The 22592-nt window shown below is 40.1% G+C and overlaps 3 protein-coding genes across 4 annotated transcripts in view; 2 read left to right on the top strand and 1 right to left on the bottom strand.

Annotated features, from left to right (window-relative positions):
* The window catches only part of LOC139387827 (mannose-P-dolichol utilization defect 1 protein-like), a 275911-nt gene that overhangs the window by 55040 nt on the left and 198279 nt on the right, over positions 1–22592 (top strand). The window lies entirely within an intron of this gene.
* On the top strand, positions 740–4128 carry LOC139387830 (guanine nucleotide-binding protein G(I)/G(S)/G(O) subunit gamma-3). 2 transcript variants are annotated; one of them, XM_071134086.1, is made up of 3 exons: positions 740–907; positions 2563–2662; positions 2779–4128. In XM_071134086.1, the coding sequence occupies exons 2-3, from the start codon at positions 2564–2566 to the stop codon at positions 2905–2907; spliced, it is 228 nt and encodes a 75-aa protein (XP_070990187.1). In that variant the 5' UTR covers positions 740–907; position 2563; the 3' UTR covers positions 2908–4128. The 2 variants fall into 2 exon arrangements, with proteins under 2 accessions (XP_070990187.1, XP_070990186.1); XM_071134085.1 differs by lacking the exon at positions 740–907 and adding an exon at positions 1408–1461.
* On the bottom strand, positions 4325–14471 carry LOC139387829 (barrier-to-autointegration factor-like). Its single transcript, XM_071134084.1, has 3 exons — positions 14341–14471; positions 5672–5843; positions 4325–5461 (listed from the first exon to the last, which is right to left on the bottom strand). Exons 2-3 carry the CDS (start codon positions 5795–5797, stop codon positions 5315–5317), a joined length of 273 nt encoding a protein of 90 aa, XP_070990185.1. The 5' UTR covers positions 5798–5843; positions 14341–14471; the 3' UTR covers positions 4325–5314.

Genomic DNA, 22592 nt, shown 5'->3' with positions numbered 1-22592 from the left:
GAAAAGGGGAAATTATGTGGTCAAAACCATAGTCTATGCTACAATCTCATTGCTTCATATTGTAGAAATACATTATTATTAATTTGTTCATAATTACTCAAAATGATTCAACTGAATTTCCCATTATGATAAGAGATTTAATCCATGTTATTATCATGGCATTGTCTTTTTTCACTTATTCTATTCTCTCCAGTTTAAATCAAGATGTCTGGAGAGAGAGAAGAGAGAGAGAGACTGTAACATTAGAGGGCATGATGGGGGAAGGGAGAGAGAGTGGATACGAGAGGGGGCAAGTGATGGGCAGTAATGGTTTGCGGGACTACAAAGATACTGTATCTTGCCAAGGTGGGAGAAACCATTGAGGGCAGTATGACAGAATGTAAAAGACAAGGAGCTAGAGACTGCAGCAGTTCCCATGGCAACAGAGGAGAGAGGGGGGGTAACTGATGCAAATAACAAACATAATTTAAATTCCAACAGTGCCTATCAAAGATAGTGAACATTGTATCTTCCCTTTGGACACACAACATAAAACTGCATGCTCATATTTTCTTATGACAAGGAATTATTTTGTGAGATTCCATATCTGCCTAATTACCCTCTATTTTCATGTAAAGATGGTATGATCCAGCTCTCAGAAGAAAAACGATTCCAATGGAGCCTTCCTCCCTTTGCCTGGAAGGTTCCACTCACTGCAGAGGGGGTTCTTATGCATGTACCAGGAGTCTGATGTTCATTGTAGCAGAATTGCAGTGCACTGGACTGTACAGAACAGTGTAGCATACACTGTCTATGAGGGGTGGGGTTCAGCTACACTAAAATCACAAACACAGGCAGATAGAGGGTGAGAGAGCGAGAGGGAGAGAAGAGGAGGGAGAGAAAGCACCTGAAGAGGAATACAACAAGGGTAAGGGAGAAGATGAGAAGGAGCTGATGAAGGAAAGGAATATTAAGAGGGGAGAGAGAGGACCAGAATGGTAGAAATAGACTCCTATATGGACTGGTCTTGTTGCTTCTCTCTCTTTCTCCGGTTATCCATTTCTCCTCACACTTCTTGTCCATTCATTATTTATTTTCTGTTGAACCTTCTTTGTATGCTGTCAGTTCAACTGAATTTGTATTAAGCAGCCAGTGGTTTGCTTTATATCCCTTGCATATTTGATGTGATTTGATGATATTCACTCACATTGGGTGTATCTGTGTGTGCTGAGGCAAGTGTATATATCTGTGCATTTCTCCCAGTTTTTTGGTTGCTTCAGCCATTCAAATAGTGTGCTCCCATCAAACGAGGTCCCATAAAAAGCTGACCATATCCAATAGATTTACAAAATGTGTCTTTATCATACTATTAGCCTGACCTAAAACTATTCGTTTTCAGCAAGTTTTTTTTCCCTGTACCTTCTACAAGCTCTAGAGATTTATGTCTGCCATTGAAGATCATAATGCGGTCTGCTTGAACACGTAAGAGACATACTGATGATGGAATTTATTAGAATGTAAACACTTTTATGTTATTCATAGATTACAGTTAGAGTGGCATGGTATGGTAGAGAAAATCATACCTGGCCTCTGGACATAAGTGTATTGTACTTCTCTTCTAGCCAGTGCATAAAAATTGTCCATATAATCAAATTGTCCATATAATCAATGTATACAGTATAAATGGTTCTATAGCTTAAATATGTTTTTATATCAAGGCGAGATATAGTTTTTCTTGGGCAGAGAGCTTTTAACAAGTAAGTAGTAAATTACACCATTGGTCCCTAGAGATAGAGACAGACAGACAGAGGAGAGGAAGGAGGAGAGCAGAGGAAGATTGAAGCGAATGAGCTGAAAAAAAATAAGTGTGTCAAATTTAGGAGGGGGTGAAATTGGATGAAGTCAGTGATTCATAAAAATGTACACTGAGTATACCAAACATTAGGAACACCTTCCTAATATTGAGTTGTTGGCCCCATGTTGACGCCAATGGTTTCCAGAGTTGTGCCAAGTTGGCTCGATTAGCTTTGAGTGGTGGACCATTCTTGATACACACAGGAAACTGTTGAGCATGAAAAACTCAGCAGCGTTGCAGTTCTTGTCACAAACTGGTGCACCTGGCACTCACTACCATACCTCATTGAAATGCACTTAGATTTTGTCTCGTGCCCATTCATCCTCTGAATGGCACACATACAGTCTATGTTGCAATTGTCTCAAGGCTTAAAAATCCTTCTTTAACATGTCTTCACCCGTTCATCTACACTGATTGAAGTGGATTCAACAAGTGACATCAATAACAGATCATATACTGTAGCTTTCACTTGGATTCACCTGGTCAGTTTGTCATGGAAAGAGCAGGTGTTCTTAATGTTTATATACTCAGTGTATATTTTCATTAATAAGAATCCATACAAATGTAAGTTACCTAGAACGAATACAGTGAAATTGTTTAATGTCATGCAATACAGCACGCTGTACATCTGCCTTTCCAGCTGTCAGTGGTGTCTTTTTTCTAAAATAAAATGATTGAATGTGTTAGTGTGACTCATGCGCCATATGTTTCATTGGCTCTCTTGACAGGATGAAAGGAGACACCCCAGTGAACAGCACCATGAGTGTCGGCCAAGCCAGGAAGCTGGTGGAGCAATTGAAGATTGAAGCCAGTTTCTGCAGGATCAAGGTAAGCCTTGTCAGAGGCATCATGTCCATTGAAACATTGTACGCGCCTTGGTAAGTCTCCGCTAAATATCCACACCCTCATTTCCAGTCTTGATTCCCACTACTTGCCATCCTCAGGTATCAAAGGCAGCTGCAGACCTGATGGCATACTGTGATGCCCACGCTATTGAGGACCCCCTCATCACCCCTGTGCCCACCTCGGAGAACCCATTCAGGGAGAAGAAGTTCTTCTGTGCACTCCTTTGAGACAAACCACAGGATGGTTGGGAAAAATACTGTCCAGATAGAACATAACGTGCACTGAGTATACCAAACATTAGGAACATCTTCCTAATATTGAGTTGCACGCACCCACCCCCTGCACTCAGAACAGCCTTAATTTGTCAGGGGATGGACTCAAGGTGTCGAAAGCATTCTCCACAGATGCTGGCCCATGTTGACTACAATGCTTTCCAGAGTTGTGTCAAGTTGGTTTGATGTCCTTCGGATAGTGGACCACTCTTAATACACACGCGAAACTGTTGAGCGTGAAAAACCCAACAGCGTTGCAGTTCTTGACACAAACTGGTGTGCATTGCACCTACTACCATATCCAGTTCAAAGGCACTTTTTGTCTTGCCCTTTGACCTTCTAAATGGCATACATACACAATCGGTCTCAATTATCTCTTTAACCAGTCTCGCCCCTTTCATCTACACACGGATTTAACAAGTGACATCAACATGGGATCATAGCTTTCACCTGGTCAGTCTGTCATGGAAAGAGCAGGTGTTCTTAATGTTTTGTATACTCAGTGTATGTACATGCATTCACCACATACACAAAGCTAAATATAACTTATTCATGTAGCCTGCTTTATCTTATGAAAGGCTGCAGATGTACATATCCTCCTAAGTAAAAATCAAGACTAATTCAACCAAAATTTACATTTAGATCTACATAAACCATTAAAATATATTTGGAGTTATGCGTATACATACCTAAAACACATCAAAGCTTATAGAATCATGAACTGTAGCACAACATAAAAGTGGATATACATACAATATGTAAAACATCTCATAGTCCTAGCTCATTTTTCAAATCGATGGAGGGGTGACAACTACACATAAATTGTAATTATTTTAATACACACTAGTCATTGCCTAATCTGAGTTTGTTAAAAAATAAAATAATTGTGTGTGATGTCTTGAAAGTCCTGTATGCAGAAATGTGCGTGAGGTGTAGGCGCCACTGTGGACCAGTATGAGTACAAGTCAATACACACTAATCCAAATAATTCCACTGGCGCTGTATGTACAAGAAGTTGTCAGCCACCTTAAGATCAGCAGTCTATAATGACGGGTTTCCAAATACAATGATCAATGTTGTTTTGATAAATAAGTGGTTTAATTTGTCAAGTGGATGTCTAAGGCTATATGACATTAACAAAAATAAGCAGTACATTTAATAAATACATAAGAGCAATTTGTATGGTATTCTTTTCGAGACCATTTTTTTTGGTTGCTTATCTGATCAAGTTCAGAAATGTTATTACTATTTTTAGATCAGTGTTACTGAAACTTTTACTGTCAATATTTCTTACCAAAACAAATTAAGAGCTTTGAATAAAAGGGGACTTGGGAATCAAAGACAACATTAAACACTCCTATCACCAAAAATATTTGTGCATGTAATTTAATTTAATTTATTTTTTCTTCAAAAAACAAAACAAAGTCAGAATTGTCCAGATCTTGCAGTTGCTTATTTCAAAAGAAAAGAAAAAAACATGCTTTCACTGTCAATATGCAAAAACATGAACCAGTGTTTCAGTAAAACCATCCTTCAACGATTAAACAGAGAGCAACACAAGTATGCTCATAAATGAATTCCTGAAAAAGTGCTACTTACTGTGGTTTTACTTCAGGCTTTCATTTGTGTGAAGTTTGAAAATGAGGTGATTTGTAGTAGCTAGCTTCTTAATCCGCATGCACTGCTCCACAACTCAAGGTACATTGCAGATAAATGTTGCTTTAGCATTACAACGTTTAGGCATCGCTTCAACAATTCTTAAAACAAACAAGATAACATGGGGCAATTACAAATGTAAATCTTAAAACGGTTTCCTCTAAACTCAGATGTAAAATTAACAGTGCAACATCTTATAGATGTCAAAGCCATGTGGTGTCAAATGGTTTAAAATGGTATTCATTAATTTAGCGACAAGTTCATTTAACTAAATGCAGGGGCAAACTGTCAGAGAGTTGGAGATAAGTACAAGCATTAGTTATACATTTATGAAGGGATAGTAATTATAAAAAGTGGTTATTTGACAGAACAAAATTGAAATATAAAGTGCAGGAAAACAAAGTAACTCATCCCCAAGGCTTCTGTACAGCCAAAGATATTCATCATAGGAAATGTCAGGATTACGGATCTACACAGTTGGGTGAAACAACCCCATGGATGACTGCAGCAAAGTATGCCTTACTAATTGTTAAGCATCCATAGGTCTCTGAATTGTGACTCGTATAAAATAACCAGGTGTTACAATGTATGACTTTGCTTAACTGCCTCATGTGCAGTGTTCCCATATGAAGTGAAATTTAATGTGAGACCAGAAGTAAATAGATGTTTGGGAAAACGTTATAAAATGGAAAAAACAAAACCTTCTCTACAGGAAAGAATCGCACCATTCACGCAGACAGCCATAGCAATCACCCTGCTGTTTGACATTGGCCCCGCATGAGTCTTTCAGCCAGTCCCGGAATAGTTCCTCATCCTTCTTCAGCACCAGGAACTGACCCAGGACCACGTAAGCCTGTAGATGTATGCAAATGAGAACAGAGTAGGAAAAGTGAAAAAGAACATGAATGACAATACACCAACTTAAAACACTAGGTAAAAGTTGCACAACTGCATTGTCCTCTTCACTTTGCTGTACTTACTATGACATGACTAAAATGTAGAAATTCACAAAACAAAGTTCCATTATGAAAGTTCCAACAAAGTTAAGTAAACTCTGCATCACCTTGTCGAAGCCCTTCTCCTCCAGTCTCTTGCCAAGCACCTCTCCAATGCCAGCAAGTGCATTGACTGGCTTCTCTCCCATGGGTTCTGCCACAAACTCTTTGTGTTTCTGGGATGTTGACGACATGGCTGCTTTCAGTCAGTGAACACCTTAAGTACCTTCACACAGGACACTGAATAGAAAATGAAGCAATTTACTAAAATGTTTGGTTATTATTTCACGTTTTTTTATTTGAAAACGTTGGAGGCAGAGGCACACAATTTATCTACACCAATATGGTGTAACCATAGAAAGAGGAAACAATCATATTTGGTGTAGCTGTATCCAACAGGATACATCAGGTAAACATGATTCACAGTAGTGTCACAATTTGTTTAGAACACACAGTATTTGGGACTGGAGTGCCCTATGACCAAAGTGACATTATCAACTAAAAAAACTGAAACCAAAATCTTTAGATATAGATAAGATGTTTTATTTACTTTAATAATATGCGTATGTGAGATACTTGTCATTAGGATGTCTTTTTTTGGACTATACTGTGAGCAGTTTTCCTTTCTTCTCTAGGGAAAAGTCACTTGGGGCCCAGAGAGGGGAGAGGTCAGGCTTGTCTTTTACATGTCTGTTAATATGCAGATTATCAGAAAAGGAGAAGTCAGAATTGAACTTTTTCTTCATATGTGAATATATCTGTAAACCATGTGATGGGGAGATGTCGTGGAAAATTGCAAGATTATGTTATAGTGCTTGTAAGATTATTTTATAATCTTTGTATTGCATTAGAATGGTTGTTTTAGTCGACAGAATAGAATCGGTCGACTATTGTGTTCAGTGTTCCACTGAGGATGGACCTCTAAGATAGCACTGATAGAGGAGATTTAAGATGTCTTCGGCCAATAAAGCCTAAAGAGCATTCCAGATAGTGAGGTAATGTTTTGGTACTATGAAGTACTATGAGACCAAACTGAACGATAATTTATAGCTAATGCTATCTGGCTATGGGATACTCCTTTCTCAAGTAAAAGGCCCTTTGTGAAGAGTTCCTGAGATCTGTGGTTTGTCATGTAAGTTGAGAGGGGTGGATCTTTGCTATAAAAGATCAGTTGCCATTATGTTGGGACTCTCAAAATTAATTTAGACACACTGAATTGATCTGAGAGTCAAAGGGCTATGGTGTAGCTCATTTGATTAAAGATTAAGTTTAAAATATAACTCTTGACTTGTGTGGTTTGTAAACTCTCCTCATTTAGTAATACAGGAAATTACCATGACACACCACCCAGAGAGAACGATCTCTACGTGTTTTGTTGGAGCATGTGTCGATAATGATAGGATCGAAAGAAAGGGAGTGCTGCTCTTGGATCAACCTTCTCCATTCAAATCTTACCTTAACATTATTTCATAATACTGATGACAGATCAGCTCCTAGAGGGTTATCTACCACCTACGGGTGTAAATATTGAAGCGGCTTATTTAAATGCTTACCCAATGCACCGAATCGGCACATCTTTTTATACGCCGCTTGTTTGTATCAATTGCAAAGACATTGGCAACTTAGTGTTTGTGGTCAACTTTGTTTAAGTTATCGCTGTCAGAGATACAAATAAACCATATGTTCAGCGTAGCCTTGATCATGACTGTCAGTTCCACCACCACATCAAAACATTTGTTTGAGTTTATTTTTGTGCAGTATTAAAGCTAATTTCCTGCAATTTTATACATTTTGCCATGACATATTAATATGATAGTGAGAATGACTAACATCAAGATGGGTGGGGGGGCCTGGAGGTCCGGACCCCTGGGCAATGATTACTACAAGTTTAGATAGCTGGCTAGACTAACTGCCAATCCAAAAATTGTTAGCTGACATGGATAATTGAGTGACTGTCAGTGACTGACATGAGAGAAACTGGTGATGCACAACCAAATTTTGAGACCCAGGCAGAGTTCCTAGCAGGATCTCATAGCGGCCTGGGGCCCTAAATGCGTCAGCATGCTTCAGTTCGACTGGCGGCTAGGCAAACTGAAAGAGTACACTCACATGCTACCTAAAAATAAATTTGCTTGAAAAATAAAAACAATTGTCAATATTACTCCAGGACAGTAGAGGGCGAAGAGCTGGTAATAGCCATCTATGGCCAAACAAGAAAGACGTGTGGGAGAATTTAAAAAAAGTGTACACAGAGACGCTTGACTGGTGACAAAATTAAACATGTGTGAATTGCCCGGGATCTACTAGATTTATGTACCTAGCAATACATATGAATAGGTGAGATACGGAGAAAGAAGATGCCTGCTATAGGTTCACAGTGGTGGATGTAGGGGCATAAGGCCTAGAGAGCTATGGTGGAGTGTTTCAAGAGTTCTTTTTGGGTACAAATTGCCACCGAAGACCCTCAATTTACCACCAGCTGTCTTGTCAGGTACCACAACGCCAAGTCCTTGTTTTCCTGGGAGACGCAGCTTTCCCCCTACATGAGAACCCCATGCACCCTTAAAATGTTGGAATCCATTTAACTTAGTTTATGGTTCCTGGAAATTTGTATTTTTTTTCTATACTGGACAAAAATTAAACGCAACAATTAACGATTTTACTGTTTAAAAAAAAAAATCTGTCAATTGAAAAACTACAGACGGAAATACTCCTGTTCCATCAGCTGTCCAGGTGGCTGGCCTCAGACGATGTGTCAAGGGGCTGCAGCTCTTTTCTCCCTTCTCACACCCCTGCTACTGCTCTGTGGCATCAGTGAGGAGCAAGCCAGTTGAATAGGTATTGGAGGTGAGCCCAGGATAGAGCTTCCTGGGTCCTGCATGGAGATGGCTTCTAATTTTACACTGCAGCTTAGTGCAGGGGCCAATGAAAAGTCTGTCCCCAGTACTGAGGTAGTGCTTGGGCGCAGATAACAAAACCAGGTGCTGTCTCCATTCACTGATGTTTGAGCCTTGTCAAAGAAAGAAAAAAGTTGAGGGCTATTCAGTACATATCCAAACCATCCAAAATTAACAATTAACATTAACAGAGACTACAATTGATCATATGTTGAAAAGGTTTGAGCTAAGTAGGCCTGGCCTAGCTACTCAACTCTGCTCAAACATAAGAAACATTGACTTGCTGGACCTTGCTAACTTTAACTTGTGTTACCAACGTGGGAAGCGTATGATATATTTTTATGACAAATTGTTTGATCAAAAGTAGTATATATCTTTAGTTTAGTTGGTTGGCTTGCTTTCTCTGCACACGTACAGTATGCAGCTAAGCTAGCTAGCCACTAGCCAGCCAAGTAGCTAGCTATTGTTAGCTAGTCTTTTCATCGACTACAATATGAAATACAACATACCTCATTCTTTGGTGAAGACGGCATGTTGCTTTCAGTCTTCTCATGCTCCACGTGCCAAACAAGCCAGCAGCAACATTTCTGGAGTAGCCTTTCCACCGGAATCTCCACTGCAGCCCTTTCTTTTCTTTGTCTTGACGAACTTGTCGCGGACCCTACCCCACTTTTTCAAACTAGTGGTTGGGTCGGACTCCAGCGTCTCCGCAATCTCCCAACACGAATTGGCATTTATATAATGCGTGGCTAGAATCGCAATGTGAGGTACAGAAGTACCTTCCTCGGTCAAATCGATGCTCGAAGATGTCATTCGCCAGGTTGAATCCACAGAGTTTCATCTACACACAATACCCATAATGGCAAAACTTTTTTTTTTAACTTTAGGAATGCTTGCAAATTTATAAAAATAAAAACAGAAATACCTTAAGTATTTACACCCTTTGCTATGACACTCAAAGTGAGCTCAGGTGCACCCTGTTTCCATTGATCATCCTTGATCGTTTCTACAACTTGAGGCACCTGTTGTTTGGACATGATTTGCAAAGGCACACACACGTCTATATAAGGTCCCACAGTTGACAGTGCACATCAGAGCAAAAACCAAGCCATGACGTCGAAGGAATTGTCTGTAGAGCTCCGAGACAGGATTGTGCAGAGGCACAGATCTGGGGAAGGGTATCAAAAACAATTCTGCAGCATTGAAGGTCCCCAAGAACACAGTGGCCTCCTTTCTTACATGGAAGAAATCTAGAACCGCCAAGACTCTTCCTAGAGCTGGCCACCCAGCCAAACTGATCAATCAGGGAAGGTCACCTACCTGACCAAGGCTAAAGAACCTGATGGTCACTGGCAGAGCTCCAGAGTTCCTCTGTGGAGATGGAACCTTCCAGAAGGACAACATCTGCAGCACCCCACCAATCAGGCCTTTATGGTAGAGTGGCCAGACGGAAGCCACTCCTCAGGGAAACGCACATGACAGCCCACGTAGAGTTTGCCAAAAGGCACTTAAAGGACTCTCAGACCATGAAGAATAAGGTTCTCTGGTCTGACGAAACCAAGATTGAATTATTTGGCCGTCACATCTGGAGGAAACCTGGCACCATCCCTACGTTGTAGCTTTCGTGACAGCATCATGCTGTGGGAATGTTTTTCAGCGGCAGGGACTGGGCGACTAGTCAGGATCAGGTAAAAGATGAACGGAGCAAAGTACAGAGAGAACGTTGATGAAAACCTGCTCCAGAGCGCTCAGGACCTCAGACTGTAGCAAAGGTTCACCTTCCAACAGGACAATGACCCTAAGCACACAGCCAAGACAATGCAGGAGTAGCTCCGGGACAAGTGTCTGAATGTCCTCGAGTGGCCTAGCCAGAGCCCGGACTTGAACATCTCTGGAGACACTTGAAAATAGCTGTGCAGCGACATTCCCCATCCAACCTGACAGAGCTTGAGAGGCTCTGCAGAGAAGAATGGGAGAAACTCACCAAATACATACCCAATGCGGCTCAAGGCTGTAATTGCTGCCAAATGTGCTTCAAAGTGCTGAGTAAAGGGTCTGAATACTTATGTAAACGTTGTTTTATTTAACTTCTTTGGGCTTGGGGGCAGTATTTGGAAGTTTGGATGAATGAGGTGCCGAAAGTAAACTGCCTGTTACTCAGGCCCAGAAGCTAGGATATGCATATAATTGGTAGTATTTGATAGAAAACACTAAGAGTTTCCAAAACTGTTAAAATAATGTCTGAGTATAACAGAACTGATGTGGCTGGCAAAAAGCAAGGACAATCCATCCAGAAAAAATAAAAATTCAGTCTTGAATGCTATGGCTATCAATGGGAATATAAAAAGGAAGACCTCCAAGATTGCAGTTCCTAGGGCTTCCACTAGATGTCAAGTCTTTAGAAAGAGTTTCAGGCATTTTTTTTTTTACATGAGCTAGAATTTGTAGTTTTAGTAAGTGGCTCCCATTTTGGCTGTAGTGTTTGTTGCGTGTTCCGGTGAGTGCGAGTACTTCGTTATTTATCTCCGGTATTATCCGTCTTAAATTTGATTGTTTATTTACATATTAGGGTACCTGAGGAATGATTAGGAAAGTTGTTTGATATGTTTGGAAGAAGTTTATTGGTAACTTACGGGATTCATTTGTTTGCATTTTGAACAAGGGAAACTGGTAGAGTCTAGCGCACCAATGAAACTGACTTTTTTGGGATATAAAGGACTTGATCGAACAAAAATGACCATTTGTTATGTAGCTGGGACCCTTGTGATTGCAAACAGATTAAGATCTTCAAAGGTAAGTGATTTATTTTATCACTATTTCTGACTTTCGTGGCATCTCTGCTTGGTTGGAAAATGTATAATGCTTGTGTGTGCGGGGATCGCTGTCCTCAGATAATCGCATGGTGTGCTTTTGCCGTAAAACCATTTTGAAATATGACAAGGTGGCTGGATTAACAAGAAGTTAAGCTTTTAAATGATGTATGACACTTGTATTTTCATGAATGTTTAATATGATTTCTGTAATTTGAATTTTTCGCTCTGCAATTTCACAGGATGTTGTCGAGGTGAGACGCTAGCGTCCCAATGATCCGTAAGTTAAGAAATTAGCACACAAAAAATAACCTGTTTTTGCTGTGCCATTATGGGATATTGTGTGGAGGTTGAGGCGTCAGCATGTTTCAGCTGAACGAGTGTGCTCGCATACTCCCATAAAACCTTCGCTTGAAAAACAAGGGGGAAAAGCAGCAATAGTACCGTTTATTCATTGAAATCCTGTAGCCAGTATACACTAACTCAAAAGTTACAATTAATCTAAGATACTTCAAAGTGAATGACATTTGAGGTTTTTTGGCAGAGGATCTTTGTCATGCAATTTTACATCTAAGATGGAGTATTCCTCCCAAGTCATGAAGAGTCAACTCTCATTGAATGACTGACTTAAGAATCCCTACTGTAGGGCCTCCCGGGTGGCGCAGTGGTTAAGGGCGCTGTACCATCAGAGTCCCTGGGTTCGCGCCCAGGCTCTGTCGTAACCGGCCACGACCGGGAGGTCCGTGGGGCGACGCACAATTGGCCTAGCGTCGCCCGGGTTAGGGAGGGCTTGGTCGGTAGGGGTGTCCTTGTCTCATCGCGCACCAGCGACTCCTGTGGCGGGCTGGGCGCAGTGTGCGCTAGCCAAGGTGGCCAGCTGCACGGTGTTTCCTCCGGCGCATTGGTGCGGCTGGCTTCCGGGTTGGATGCGTGCTGTGTTAAGAAGCAGTGCGGCTTGGTTGGGTTGTGTATCGGAGGACGCATGACTTTCAACCTTCGTCTCTCCCGAGCCCGTACGGGAGTTGTAGCGATGAGACAAGATAGTAGATACCACAACAATTGGATACCACGAAATTGGGGAGAAAATTTCACAAAAAAAAAAAAAAAGAATCCCTACTGTTGACTAATCCCTGATGTAGGCCCCAAGAAAAGTGCCCGAACACAATATATGCACAAACTCCTCCGAACTGTTTTGGCTAGAAGACGTTGATCGTGGAGAAGACAGGAACTGATTTAGTTTGAAACGGCAAGTGAGTCGGGTGTAGCTAATAGTACCGAAAGTGAGAATGAATGGCGAACAAAAAAGGAACACAAGAAGTAAATCTGTGGTGGAAAATTGGAAACCATTCGACTAGTTTTTAGTCTGAGTAGTGGTTTTGGATCAATGCTACTTGGGAAATCTGGAATGTGTTGGAGTGGAAAGTGTAGTCGGTGAGAGTCACAAGTGGTAGTCTTATTTTTTTGTGTGTGTCCGCAGAGCAGAAGTGTTAAGACTCAAAGATATCGGAGTGGAATGTTTCCTGTATGGATCTTTCGTAGCTGGGCACCTATCAAGGGGGCTATTTGGGGTGGCACAAGGAAACAAGGCAGAGGATATTGCTAAAGGCATTGATGGAGTGGTTGGTGCACGTCAACTGACCTGTATGGTGGATGGAGAAAAGACATTCACCTCTTCCATGCTAATGGACTTTGATGAAGAGTCTCTCCCTTCTCATATAATGTTAGGATTCATGAGATACGCTGTAAGAGCTTTTGTGCACAAGCCCCTTCAGCAACATAATTGTAGAAGATTTGGTCATGTGTTGAGTGTGTGCAGAAGGGAAGAGTATTGTATGCCAGATGAAGTGAAAAATTCCTGGAGTGCCCTATTAGGGTGAAGGAGAACAAGGTGGCAAGGGTAAGGAGTATCCAACATGTTTCTTATCTGGAGACAGTGAAAAGATTGGAAGGAACAAGTGACAGGGAAGAAACAATGATAGTAGAGCCACCACAACCAGTGAAGGGCTCTCACCAACGGAGGGATAGTGAAATACTACGTTAAAAATGTGAAGTTGATTATTTATTGCAATGGTCATAAACTGTACAGCCCAAGCGGAGAATAAGACATTTGGAATCATTGAATGATGCATGAGGTTTTTGGGGCCTTTGTGATTTCACAGCCGAGGCTGTGCAAAAGATCCTGTTGGTGAATGTGCTGCCGTAGGGATGTATTTGGGAGTGGACTGTGATTGAATAAGTGGGATGGGTTTTTGTATGATGTCGTTGTCCCCCTTTCCCGCAATGTTTTTTTGAGTTGGTGGCGGTAATGCACAATTAACATTGAATGCCAACCGCCTTTAAACCCGACTGTTCTGACTCGGAAACATGAGGACGCGTTTAAGCAACAGCTTATGCCTGGAACCGGCCCTGCTCCTTCAATCCAATATTGTGCTGTTTAGCGGAGATCTGTACGTAATGTGGCGCAGGAAGGCAACACAAAATCTAATGACAGCTGTTCTACGAGTGGTCTGAAACAAGCGTTAGATTCCGAGCGTTTAAGTGCAACGTTAATAACGATGGATATCGGAAACACCGGGCCCAGGATCAATATCTAATTAAACGCATGCACAGCTATATTGCTAGTTTGCTAAATAGTCAGCATGGGCACATTTTTGAAAGTCTGAAACTGCGCGCCAAACAAAAAGAGTTAGCTAGCTAACATTAGCTAAATAGCAAGCAAAACAACACAGGCAGCTAGCATAGCTAGCTAACAAATGGGTGTGATAAAAACAGTCCGAAATAACTAGCTTCTAGCTTCGCAAATGTTTGGATCACAATTTAAATCGAAACTCGCATGGCTATTACATGTTTACTCACGTAAAACTGATTGTGTGCCAACTAGCTACCTAACGTTAACCTGCACCGCGGTCTCCTCCTGTGCCACCAATTTGAGATTTAGATCAAGCGTAGACGTTTACAACATTAAAACAATAGCATACTTGTTTTTTATCGTTTCTCTAGGACAAAGCAAGATCAAGGTTGATTTATTACCTTGTTTCTGAAGGTATACGGGTTGTGCCCGTTTCCAACCACGAAGACGGTAGCTACCTCACTGGTTGTGTATGAGATCAATGTACGTTTTCACAAATTCCAATATCACTTCCTTATCCGTCGGTTGTGCTATTTCCGCTTCCGTTACTTCTTGTTATAGTTCATGAAGTTCAATTTAAAAAATCTTTCATAAATGTTAATTTTCCACTTTCCCATATTGTATAATGTAAATATACTTATAATAATCATTTAGAAAATAAATCTCAACCTTTTGCCTTTTGGGGAGCATACTTGGTAATTCACAAACGTCCTTCAGCGGGCTATTTTTCGAGGTTTTCTCCATTTTCACGGATGTTCCTACTTTTTTTTTTTTTCCTCTTTCTTTTAAATTTAAAAAAAAACATTATTATTTTTTATTAACAACAAATCAATACATAAATCACATGAGGGAACACAAGCATACATAGATTACAAACAATAGACAATCGAGCTAGGGGGTACAATATCACATTACAATTACACAAGGACTTTAAGGGACATGCATATACTTACAATTCAGCTTTTTTGTTAGTAGAGCATTTAACCGTCTTAAAATACAGTTCATTTTATTTTTGTATGGTACGAAAATGTGGTTTTCTGTTTGTGAATTTACATTTGTGTATATGAAATTTGGCCAAAAGAATAATGAAATTAATTACATTTTAAAAAATCTGCTTATTTCTATTGTATGTAAAGAATCCAAACAGTATATCTCTCCACAATAGTGTAAAATCTTCATAAATGTGTTCAATTATAAACCTACTGATGTCTTGCCACAGTTTTCTTACATGCATACAATGCCAAAAAAAGATGCAAAACTGTTTCTGGGTGGTCATTACAAAAGGAGCAATTTGAGTTGATGTTTTCCTTAAACTTCTTCATATAGTGGTTGGCAGGATAATATTTATGAATAATTTTAAAGGAAACTTCCTTAATTTTGTTAACAAGTAGGTATGTGTGTGGCAACATCCAAACTTTTTCCCAACAGATACTATCAATAAATCCATTCCAATAAGGCATGACATAAGATACAACATCCTGCTGAAACAAGGATCGTATCGCTCTGTTGTTGAATGGACCAAAAGAGAAACAAATCTTTCCTACTGATGAGTCAACAGGGTCAATAGAAGGTACAGTGCCTTGCGAAAGTATTCGGCCCCCTTGAACTTTGCCACCTTTTGCCACATTTCAGGCTTCAAACATAAAGATATAAAACTGTATTTTTTTGTGAAGAATCAACAACAAGTGGGACACAATCATGAAGTGGAACGACATTTATTGGATTTTTCAAACTTTTTTAACAAATCAAAAACTGAAAAATTGGGCGTGCAAAATTATTCAGCCCCTTTACTTTCAGTGCAGCAAACTCTCTCCAGAAGTTCAGTGAGGATCTCTGAATGATCCAATGTTGACCTAAATGACTAATGATGATAAATACAATCCACCTGTGTGTAATCAAGTCTCCGTATAAATGCACCTGCACTGTGATAGTCTCAGAGGTCCGTTAAAAGCGCAGAGAGCATCATGAAGAACAAGGAACACACCAGGCAGGTCCGAGATACTGTTGTGAAGAAGTTTAAAGCCGGATTTGGATACAAAAATATTTCCCAAGCTTTAAACATCCCAAGGAGCACTGTGCAAGCAAGATAATATTGAAATGGAAGGAGTATCAGACCACTGCAAATCTACCAAGACCTGGCCGTCCCTCTAAACTTTCAGCTCATACAAGGAGAAGACTGATCAGAGATGCAGCCAAGAGGCCCATGATCACTCTGGATGAACTGCAGAGATCTACAGCTGAGGTGGGAGACTCTGTCCATAGGACAACAATCAGTCGTATATTGCACAAATCTGGCCTTTATGGAAGAGTGGCAAGAAGAAAGCCATTTCTTAAAGATATCCATAAAAAGTGTTGTTTAAAGTTTGCCACAAGACACCTGGGAGACACACCAAACATGTGGAAGAAGGTGCTCTGGTCAGATGAAACCAAAATTGAACTTTTTGGCAACAATGCAAAACGTTATGTTTGGCGTAAAAGCAACACAGCTGAACACACCATCCCCACTGTCAAACATGGTGGTGGCAGCATCATGGTTTGGGCCTGCTTTTCTTCAGCAGGGACAGGGAAGATGGTTAAAATTGATGGGAAGATGGATGGAGCCAAATACAGGACCATTCTGGAAGAAAACCTGATGGAGTCTGCAAAAGACCTGAGACTGGGACGGAGATTTGTCTTCCAACAAGACAATGATCCAAAACATAAAGCAAAATCTACAATGGAATGGTTCAAAAATAAACATATCCAGGTGTTAGAATTGCCAAGTCAAAGTCCAGACCTGAATCCAATCGAGAATCTGTGGAAAGAACTGAAAACTGCTGTTCACAAATGCTCTCCATCCAACCTCACTGAGCTCGAGCTGTTTTGCAAGGAGGAATGGGAAAAACTTTCAGTCTCTCGATGTGCAAAACTGATAGACATACCCCAAGCGACTTACAGCTGTAATCGCAGCAAAAGGTGGCGCTACAAAGTATTAACTTAAGGGGGCTGAATAATTTTGCACGCCCAATGTTGTTGTTGATTCTTCACAAAAAATACAGTTTTATATCTTTATGTTTGAAGCCTGAAATGTGGCAAAAGGTCGCAAAGTTCAAGGGGGCCGAATACTTTCGCAAGGCACTGTAGGCTCTGAGGGTCAGGTCTTGACACATTCCTGAATAACATAGCAACACCTGAGGGAATGGCATCTAAAACAATTGCAAAATCTTTAGGTGTTACAGGGACCTTGTAAAGTGATAAGAATTCTTTATAACTGAGTAAAAGACCCTCTGCATTTACCAGTTGGCTCACCAATAGGATATTATTTCGGAACCAATATTCTAAAAACAGAGAGGTATTTTTATACAATATATCCCGATTATTCCATATATAATATCTGTGTGGAGAAAAATTGTGTTTATAAATTAAGGACCATGACAAGAAAACCTGCCGATGAAAAGCAGAAAGTTTCACTGGAACTTTGTCAATATTATAATTGCAAAACAACATGAAGTTAAGGCCACCAAAAGTAAAGACATGATGAGGAATAAAATTCCAGATAGAAGTGGGTCTTCTTAGGAATTGTTTTATACAATTGATCTTGAAAGTATTATTTAAAGTAGTAAAGTCCAGAAAATTCAGTCCACCATTCTCATAAGTGTTCATTACAACAGTTTTCCTAATGTAATGTGTACGGTTTCTCCAAGAAAGTCGAAAAGCATCTGGTCTATCTCCTTGCTTATATTACTGTCAAGATATAAAGATAGAGCACCATATGTTAGTCTAGAGATACCTTCAGCCTTGGTTATTAGGACTCTACCTTTTAAAGATAAGTCCCTCTGTAGCCATTGATTTAGTTTCTTCTGGGTTTTTTTTAATAAGAGGGTTAAAATGTAGTAAGCCTCTAGACTTCTGATCCTTTGTAATGGTTATGCCTAAATATGTAAGTTCTTCTTTTACTGGAATACCATAATATGAAGGTGTCACACAATCTTTGACAGCTATGAGTTCACATTTATTAATGTTAAGATATAGACCAGACGCTTTGGAAAAGGATTGTATCACATTGATCGATATGGGAATTTGGTTAGCGTCTTTCAGAAAAAGTGTAGTATCGTCAGCCAGCTGGCTTATAATCATTTCTTTACCAGCTATGGAAATACCTTGTACAGGACTATTATTTAAAGAATTTGCAAGAAGTTGGGTGATTAATAAAAACAGGTACGGAGAGATAGGACAACCTTGTCTAATTCCTCTCTTTAACTCAAATCTAGGTGAGGTGCCATATTTCAATTTGATAGAGCTGTTACCATTTGCATAGAGAGTCTTAATAGCCTTACAGAAAAAATCCCCAAAGCCAAGTCTCTCAAGGGAGTGGAAGAGAAACTGATGCTCTACTGTGTCAAATGCTTTATAAAAATCTAAAAATAATATGAAGCTATCCTCAGTTATTAGGTCTGAGTAGTCAAGTACGTCTAATACTAGTCTGACATTGTTAGAAATATGTCTGTTCCTCATGAAGCCAGACTGTGTTTCATCAATGATTGCATCCAGGACTTCTTTAATTCTTTTTGCAAGTAGTAAGGCTAATATGTTATAGTCATTATTAAGAAGACAAATTGGATGCCAGTTATCGATGAGCAGCACTTCTTTTTTAGGCTTTAGGTATCAGTGTTATTAACCCTTGACTCATTGTATGAGGGAGAACATTGTTTTTAATACTCTCTAAAAATACTTAAAATAGGAAGGGAGCTACTTGTTCAGAAAATAATTTGTAAAATTCGGATGTAATTCCATCAACACCTGGTGATTTATTGTTCTTTAGATGTTTGATAGACTCTATAATCTCTTCAACTTTGATGGGTTCATCACACTGTTTAGATTCTATATCACTGATAGAGTGAACATTATTCAGTGAGTTAAAAAACATATCTGTGGATTCCTGACAGTACGTTACACTATACAATTTTCTGTAAAAATTGCTACAGTATTTAGCGATTAATTTTTGGTCATCTGTAATAAACCATCAATGTTTAACTTATGGATAGTGTTATTTTTAGAGTGAAATTTCTCAAGTCTAAATAAATAGGATGAATTCTGTTCTCCCTCCTCAATCCATTTTTTCCTAGATCTAATAAAGGCTCCTTCTGCTTTTAATTTATATATATTATCCAGTTTATTTTGTAACTCAATTAGTTCCATCTTCTCCTCCCCCAAGAGGCCGGCTGGGGACCTCTGAGAAAGGGAAGTTATCTTAATGATCACCTTTTCCTCCTCAGCTCTTCAGGTCTTAGCAAGATTACTACCATATTTTCTAAGATATTTGGACACCTCAAATTTAAAGAGCTCCCAGTTCTTGCAATAAGATTTTTCTTCACAAGCCCTTTCCCAAAAGTGTGAGAGCAGATGTTTAACCTCAAATGTATCTATATCATTATTTAATAATGAGCTATTTAGCTTCCAGTAGGATGCTCTACCAAGGTTCGTATCAGGGGTAAATATTTTGATATCAATGTGAGTGTGAATATCTGTGAGGGGAGTAGTACAAATATTTGTAGTAACACACTCACTATCAATACATTTGGATATAAGTCAAAAATCTATTCTGGATTGTCTGGAACCTGTTTTGTTACTCCACGTCAATGATCTTTCGGCCGGAAACCTCTCTCTCCATATATCAGTAAGATCAAACTTTTCCATAAAAAGTATTAAACCCAAATTCTGATTGGTTGGCCTACCTGGGGGCCATCTATCAGTTGAATTATCTATTGTAATGTTAAAGTCCCCTCCTATCAACAATAACGAATTGGGAAATGTAGATAACCAATGAAGTATATGTTTCTCTATAGATTCAAGCAACTCATCATTCTCATGTTTGGTGTTGTACCCGTAGAAGTTTACAGTAATGAGCATAATGTCATTGTAACTGATCACAAGACAAATAAAGTGACCAAAGGGGTCACATTCCGAGTGTAGAATATTACCACCAAAGGTATTTTTCATTGTAGTGACACCAGCGGAGCGTTCAGATCCATGGGAGAGCCAAAAATCGTTGCCCCACTGGAGGTCACAGTGGGGCAACGATATTTGGCTCTCCCATGGATCTGAACGCTCCGCCGGATGTTCCTACTTCTTCAGATTATATATATATTTTTTGACGAAAATGAAAACGTGTCAGTTTGTCACTACCACGAGGTTGGAGTAATAACATGTTCAACTGGTTAAGATATTGGCTCGAATCTAGGTTGTGCCTTTAGATTTCGAGAAAATTAACAACTAAAGAATAATGTTTCAGTTCTCCAACCCCAAACTCCACCCGGTCTGTTTCACGATGCTGCGCTTCTGGGTTTAGACTGTGGATACACTTTTACCCCTCCGACACTACATAGTAATTGCGTCTTTTAGTAGGTAGAAACTCCGCCATGGTTCATTGGACAAAGTCTATGAGGAAAATTAATGGCGGTTTTGGATAAACACCGAAAATAAGGTCTGTGGTAAACACAGGTTTAGGAGATCTTAGACGTTTTGTTATTTGAGATAATCTTCATCAGCAAATGGTCACTTTGTGAATTTTGAACAATTTAAGTAATAATAAAAACAAATCACAAAGGCTTCATAATTCATAAAGGTCATGTTACCTGGTATCTCATAGAACAAAAAGCATAATATCTCCTAACCTCAGACCATATTTTAGGCGTTTATTCCAAAACCGTATTATGTCCCCACTCATTTTGCGCATAGGGATGGCTGAACAAACCGGATACAATTTATTTTCGGGTTTTAGGACTATAAACTGGCGAGCTCTATCGCCATCAGCTGCCAGCGTTGCGTGATGTTCAACCGCAGTATCCAAGCTCAAGAATCACTGAGGTTCAGTAGAGGCCCTCAGTGGTGGTGTCATAATACCCATAAAACCTAGCGGTCAAACAGGGAAATGGTTCCAATTGTTTTTCAACCATTAATTTTGCCCATAAGGGATTTTAGAAACTTAAAATAAGGGCTGTTTTGTGTAGGCTTACCCTGACATAACATTTTGATAATAGAGTTTCCCATGTCGGAGGTGGGGTTATGGTATGGGCAGGCATAAGCTATGGACAACGAACACAATTGCATTTTATTGATGGCTATTTGAATGCACAAAAATACTATATGTTCCTGAGGCCAATTGTGAGGCCCAAAAGGGGTGTCCAAAAGTGGACACCCCTTAAAATCAGGGGATTCAGATATTTCAGCCACACCCGTTGCTGACAGATGTATAAAATTGAGCGCACCGCCGTGCAATCTCCATAGACAAACATTGTCAGTATAACGGCCCGTACTGAAGAGCTCAGGGACTTTCAACATGGCACCGTCATAGTATGTCACCTTTCCAACAAGTCAGTTCATCAAATGTATGCCCAGCTAGAGCTGCCCCGGTCAACTGTATTAATGTTGTTAATGTGAAGTGGAAATGTCTAGGAGCAACAACAGCTCAGCTGCGAAGTGGTAGGCCACACAAGCTCACAGAACGGAACCATCGAGTCCTGAAGCGTGTAGCGTGTAAGTTGTCTGTCCTTGGTTGCAACACTCAAGAGTTCAGAACTGCCTCACAAAGCAACGTCAGCAAAATAACTTTTTTTGGGGAGCTTAATGAAATGGGTTTCCATGGCAGAGCAGCCGCACACAAGCCTAAGATCACCATGCGCAATGCCAAGCGCCGGCTGTGTAAAGCTCACCCCCATTGGACTCTGGAGCAGTGGAAACGTGTTCTCTGGAATGATGAATCTCGCTTCAACATCTGGCAGTACAACACTACCTGCCTGAATGCATACTGTAAAGTTAGGTGGAGGAGGAATAATGGTCTGGGACTGTTTTTCATGGTTCAGGCAGAACCAGTGTCGGGAAATCTTACCGCTACAGCATACAATGACATTCTGAACAATTCTGTGCTTCCAGCTTTGTGGCAACAGTTTGGGGAAGGCCCTTTCCTGTTTCAGCATGACAATGCCCCATGCACAAAGCGAGGTCCACACAAAAATGGTTTGTCGAGATCCGTGTGGAAGAACTTGACTGGCCCTCACAAAACCTCCATAAAAAAGCCAGACTATGGTTTGCAACTGCACATGGGGACAAAGATCATACTTTTTAGAGAAATGTCCTCTAGTCTGATGAAACAAAAATAGAACTGTTTGGCCATAATGACCATTATATTAGGAGGAAAAAGGAGGCGGCTTGCAAGCCGAACCGTGAAGCACGGGAGTGGCAGCATCATGTTGTGGGGGTGCTTTGCTGCAGGAGGGACTGGTGCACGTCACAAAATACAGTTTAAGTCAGAAGTTTACCTATACCGTAGCCAAATAAAGCACTGAGTTGACTTTAAGGAATAAACTATTATAAAGGGTGCGTTCGTAAATCCGCTCTGGCTATCTACTCCGACTCCAGAGCACTCGTCTGAGTGTGCCAGAGCGCAGAAATACTGATGAATTTACAAACGCTCTACACACGTTGAATATGGCCGGTGTCAGTAAACGTCGGTAAAAGTGTATAATTAAATTGTTTCCAGCAGCAGTTACAGTCACCAATGCTCTGGATAACTTAAACAGCCTAACCATCTCTGCTAGGGCGAGCAAAATGGCACCGCTTGGTTTGCTTAATATAAGGAATTAAGTGATTTTTACTTTTGATACTTAAGTATATA

Source organism: Oncorhynchus clarkii, chromosome 29, assembly GCF_045791955.1.
Source record: "Oncorhynchus clarkii lewisi isolate Uvic-CL-2024 chromosome 29, UVic_Ocla_1.0, whole genome shotgun sequence".
Lineage (NCBI taxonomy): Eukaryota > Metazoa > Chordata > Actinopteri > Salmoniformes > Salmonidae > Oncorhynchus > Oncorhynchus clarkii.
The sequence above is the reverse complement of the archived record's forward strand: the minus strand, read 5'-3'. Positions and strand labels throughout refer to the sequence as shown.

Bases quoted from the DNA above. Each gene is read 5' to 3' on its own strand.
- LOC139387830 (XM_071134085.1), top strand. From the start codon at position 1,421: ATGTCTGCCATTGAAGATCATAATGCGGTCTGCTTGAACAC. The intron at 1,462-2,562 runs GTAAGAGACATA...CTCTCTTGACAG, and splicing joins AATGCGGTCTGCTTGAACAC to GATGAAAGGAGACACCCCAG. The intron at 2,663-2,778 runs GTAAGCCTTGTC...TGCCATCCTCAG, and splicing joins CCAGTTTCTGCAGGATCAAG to GTATCAAAGGCAGCTGCAGA.
- LOC139387829 (XM_071134084.1), bottom strand. From the start codon at position 5,797: ATGTCGTCAACATCCCAGAAACACAAAGAGTTTGTGGCAGAACCCATG. The intron at 5,462-5,671 runs GTGATGCAGAGT...ATACATCTACAG, and splicing joins AGGAGAAGGGCTTCGACAAG to GCTTACGTGGTCCTGGGTCA.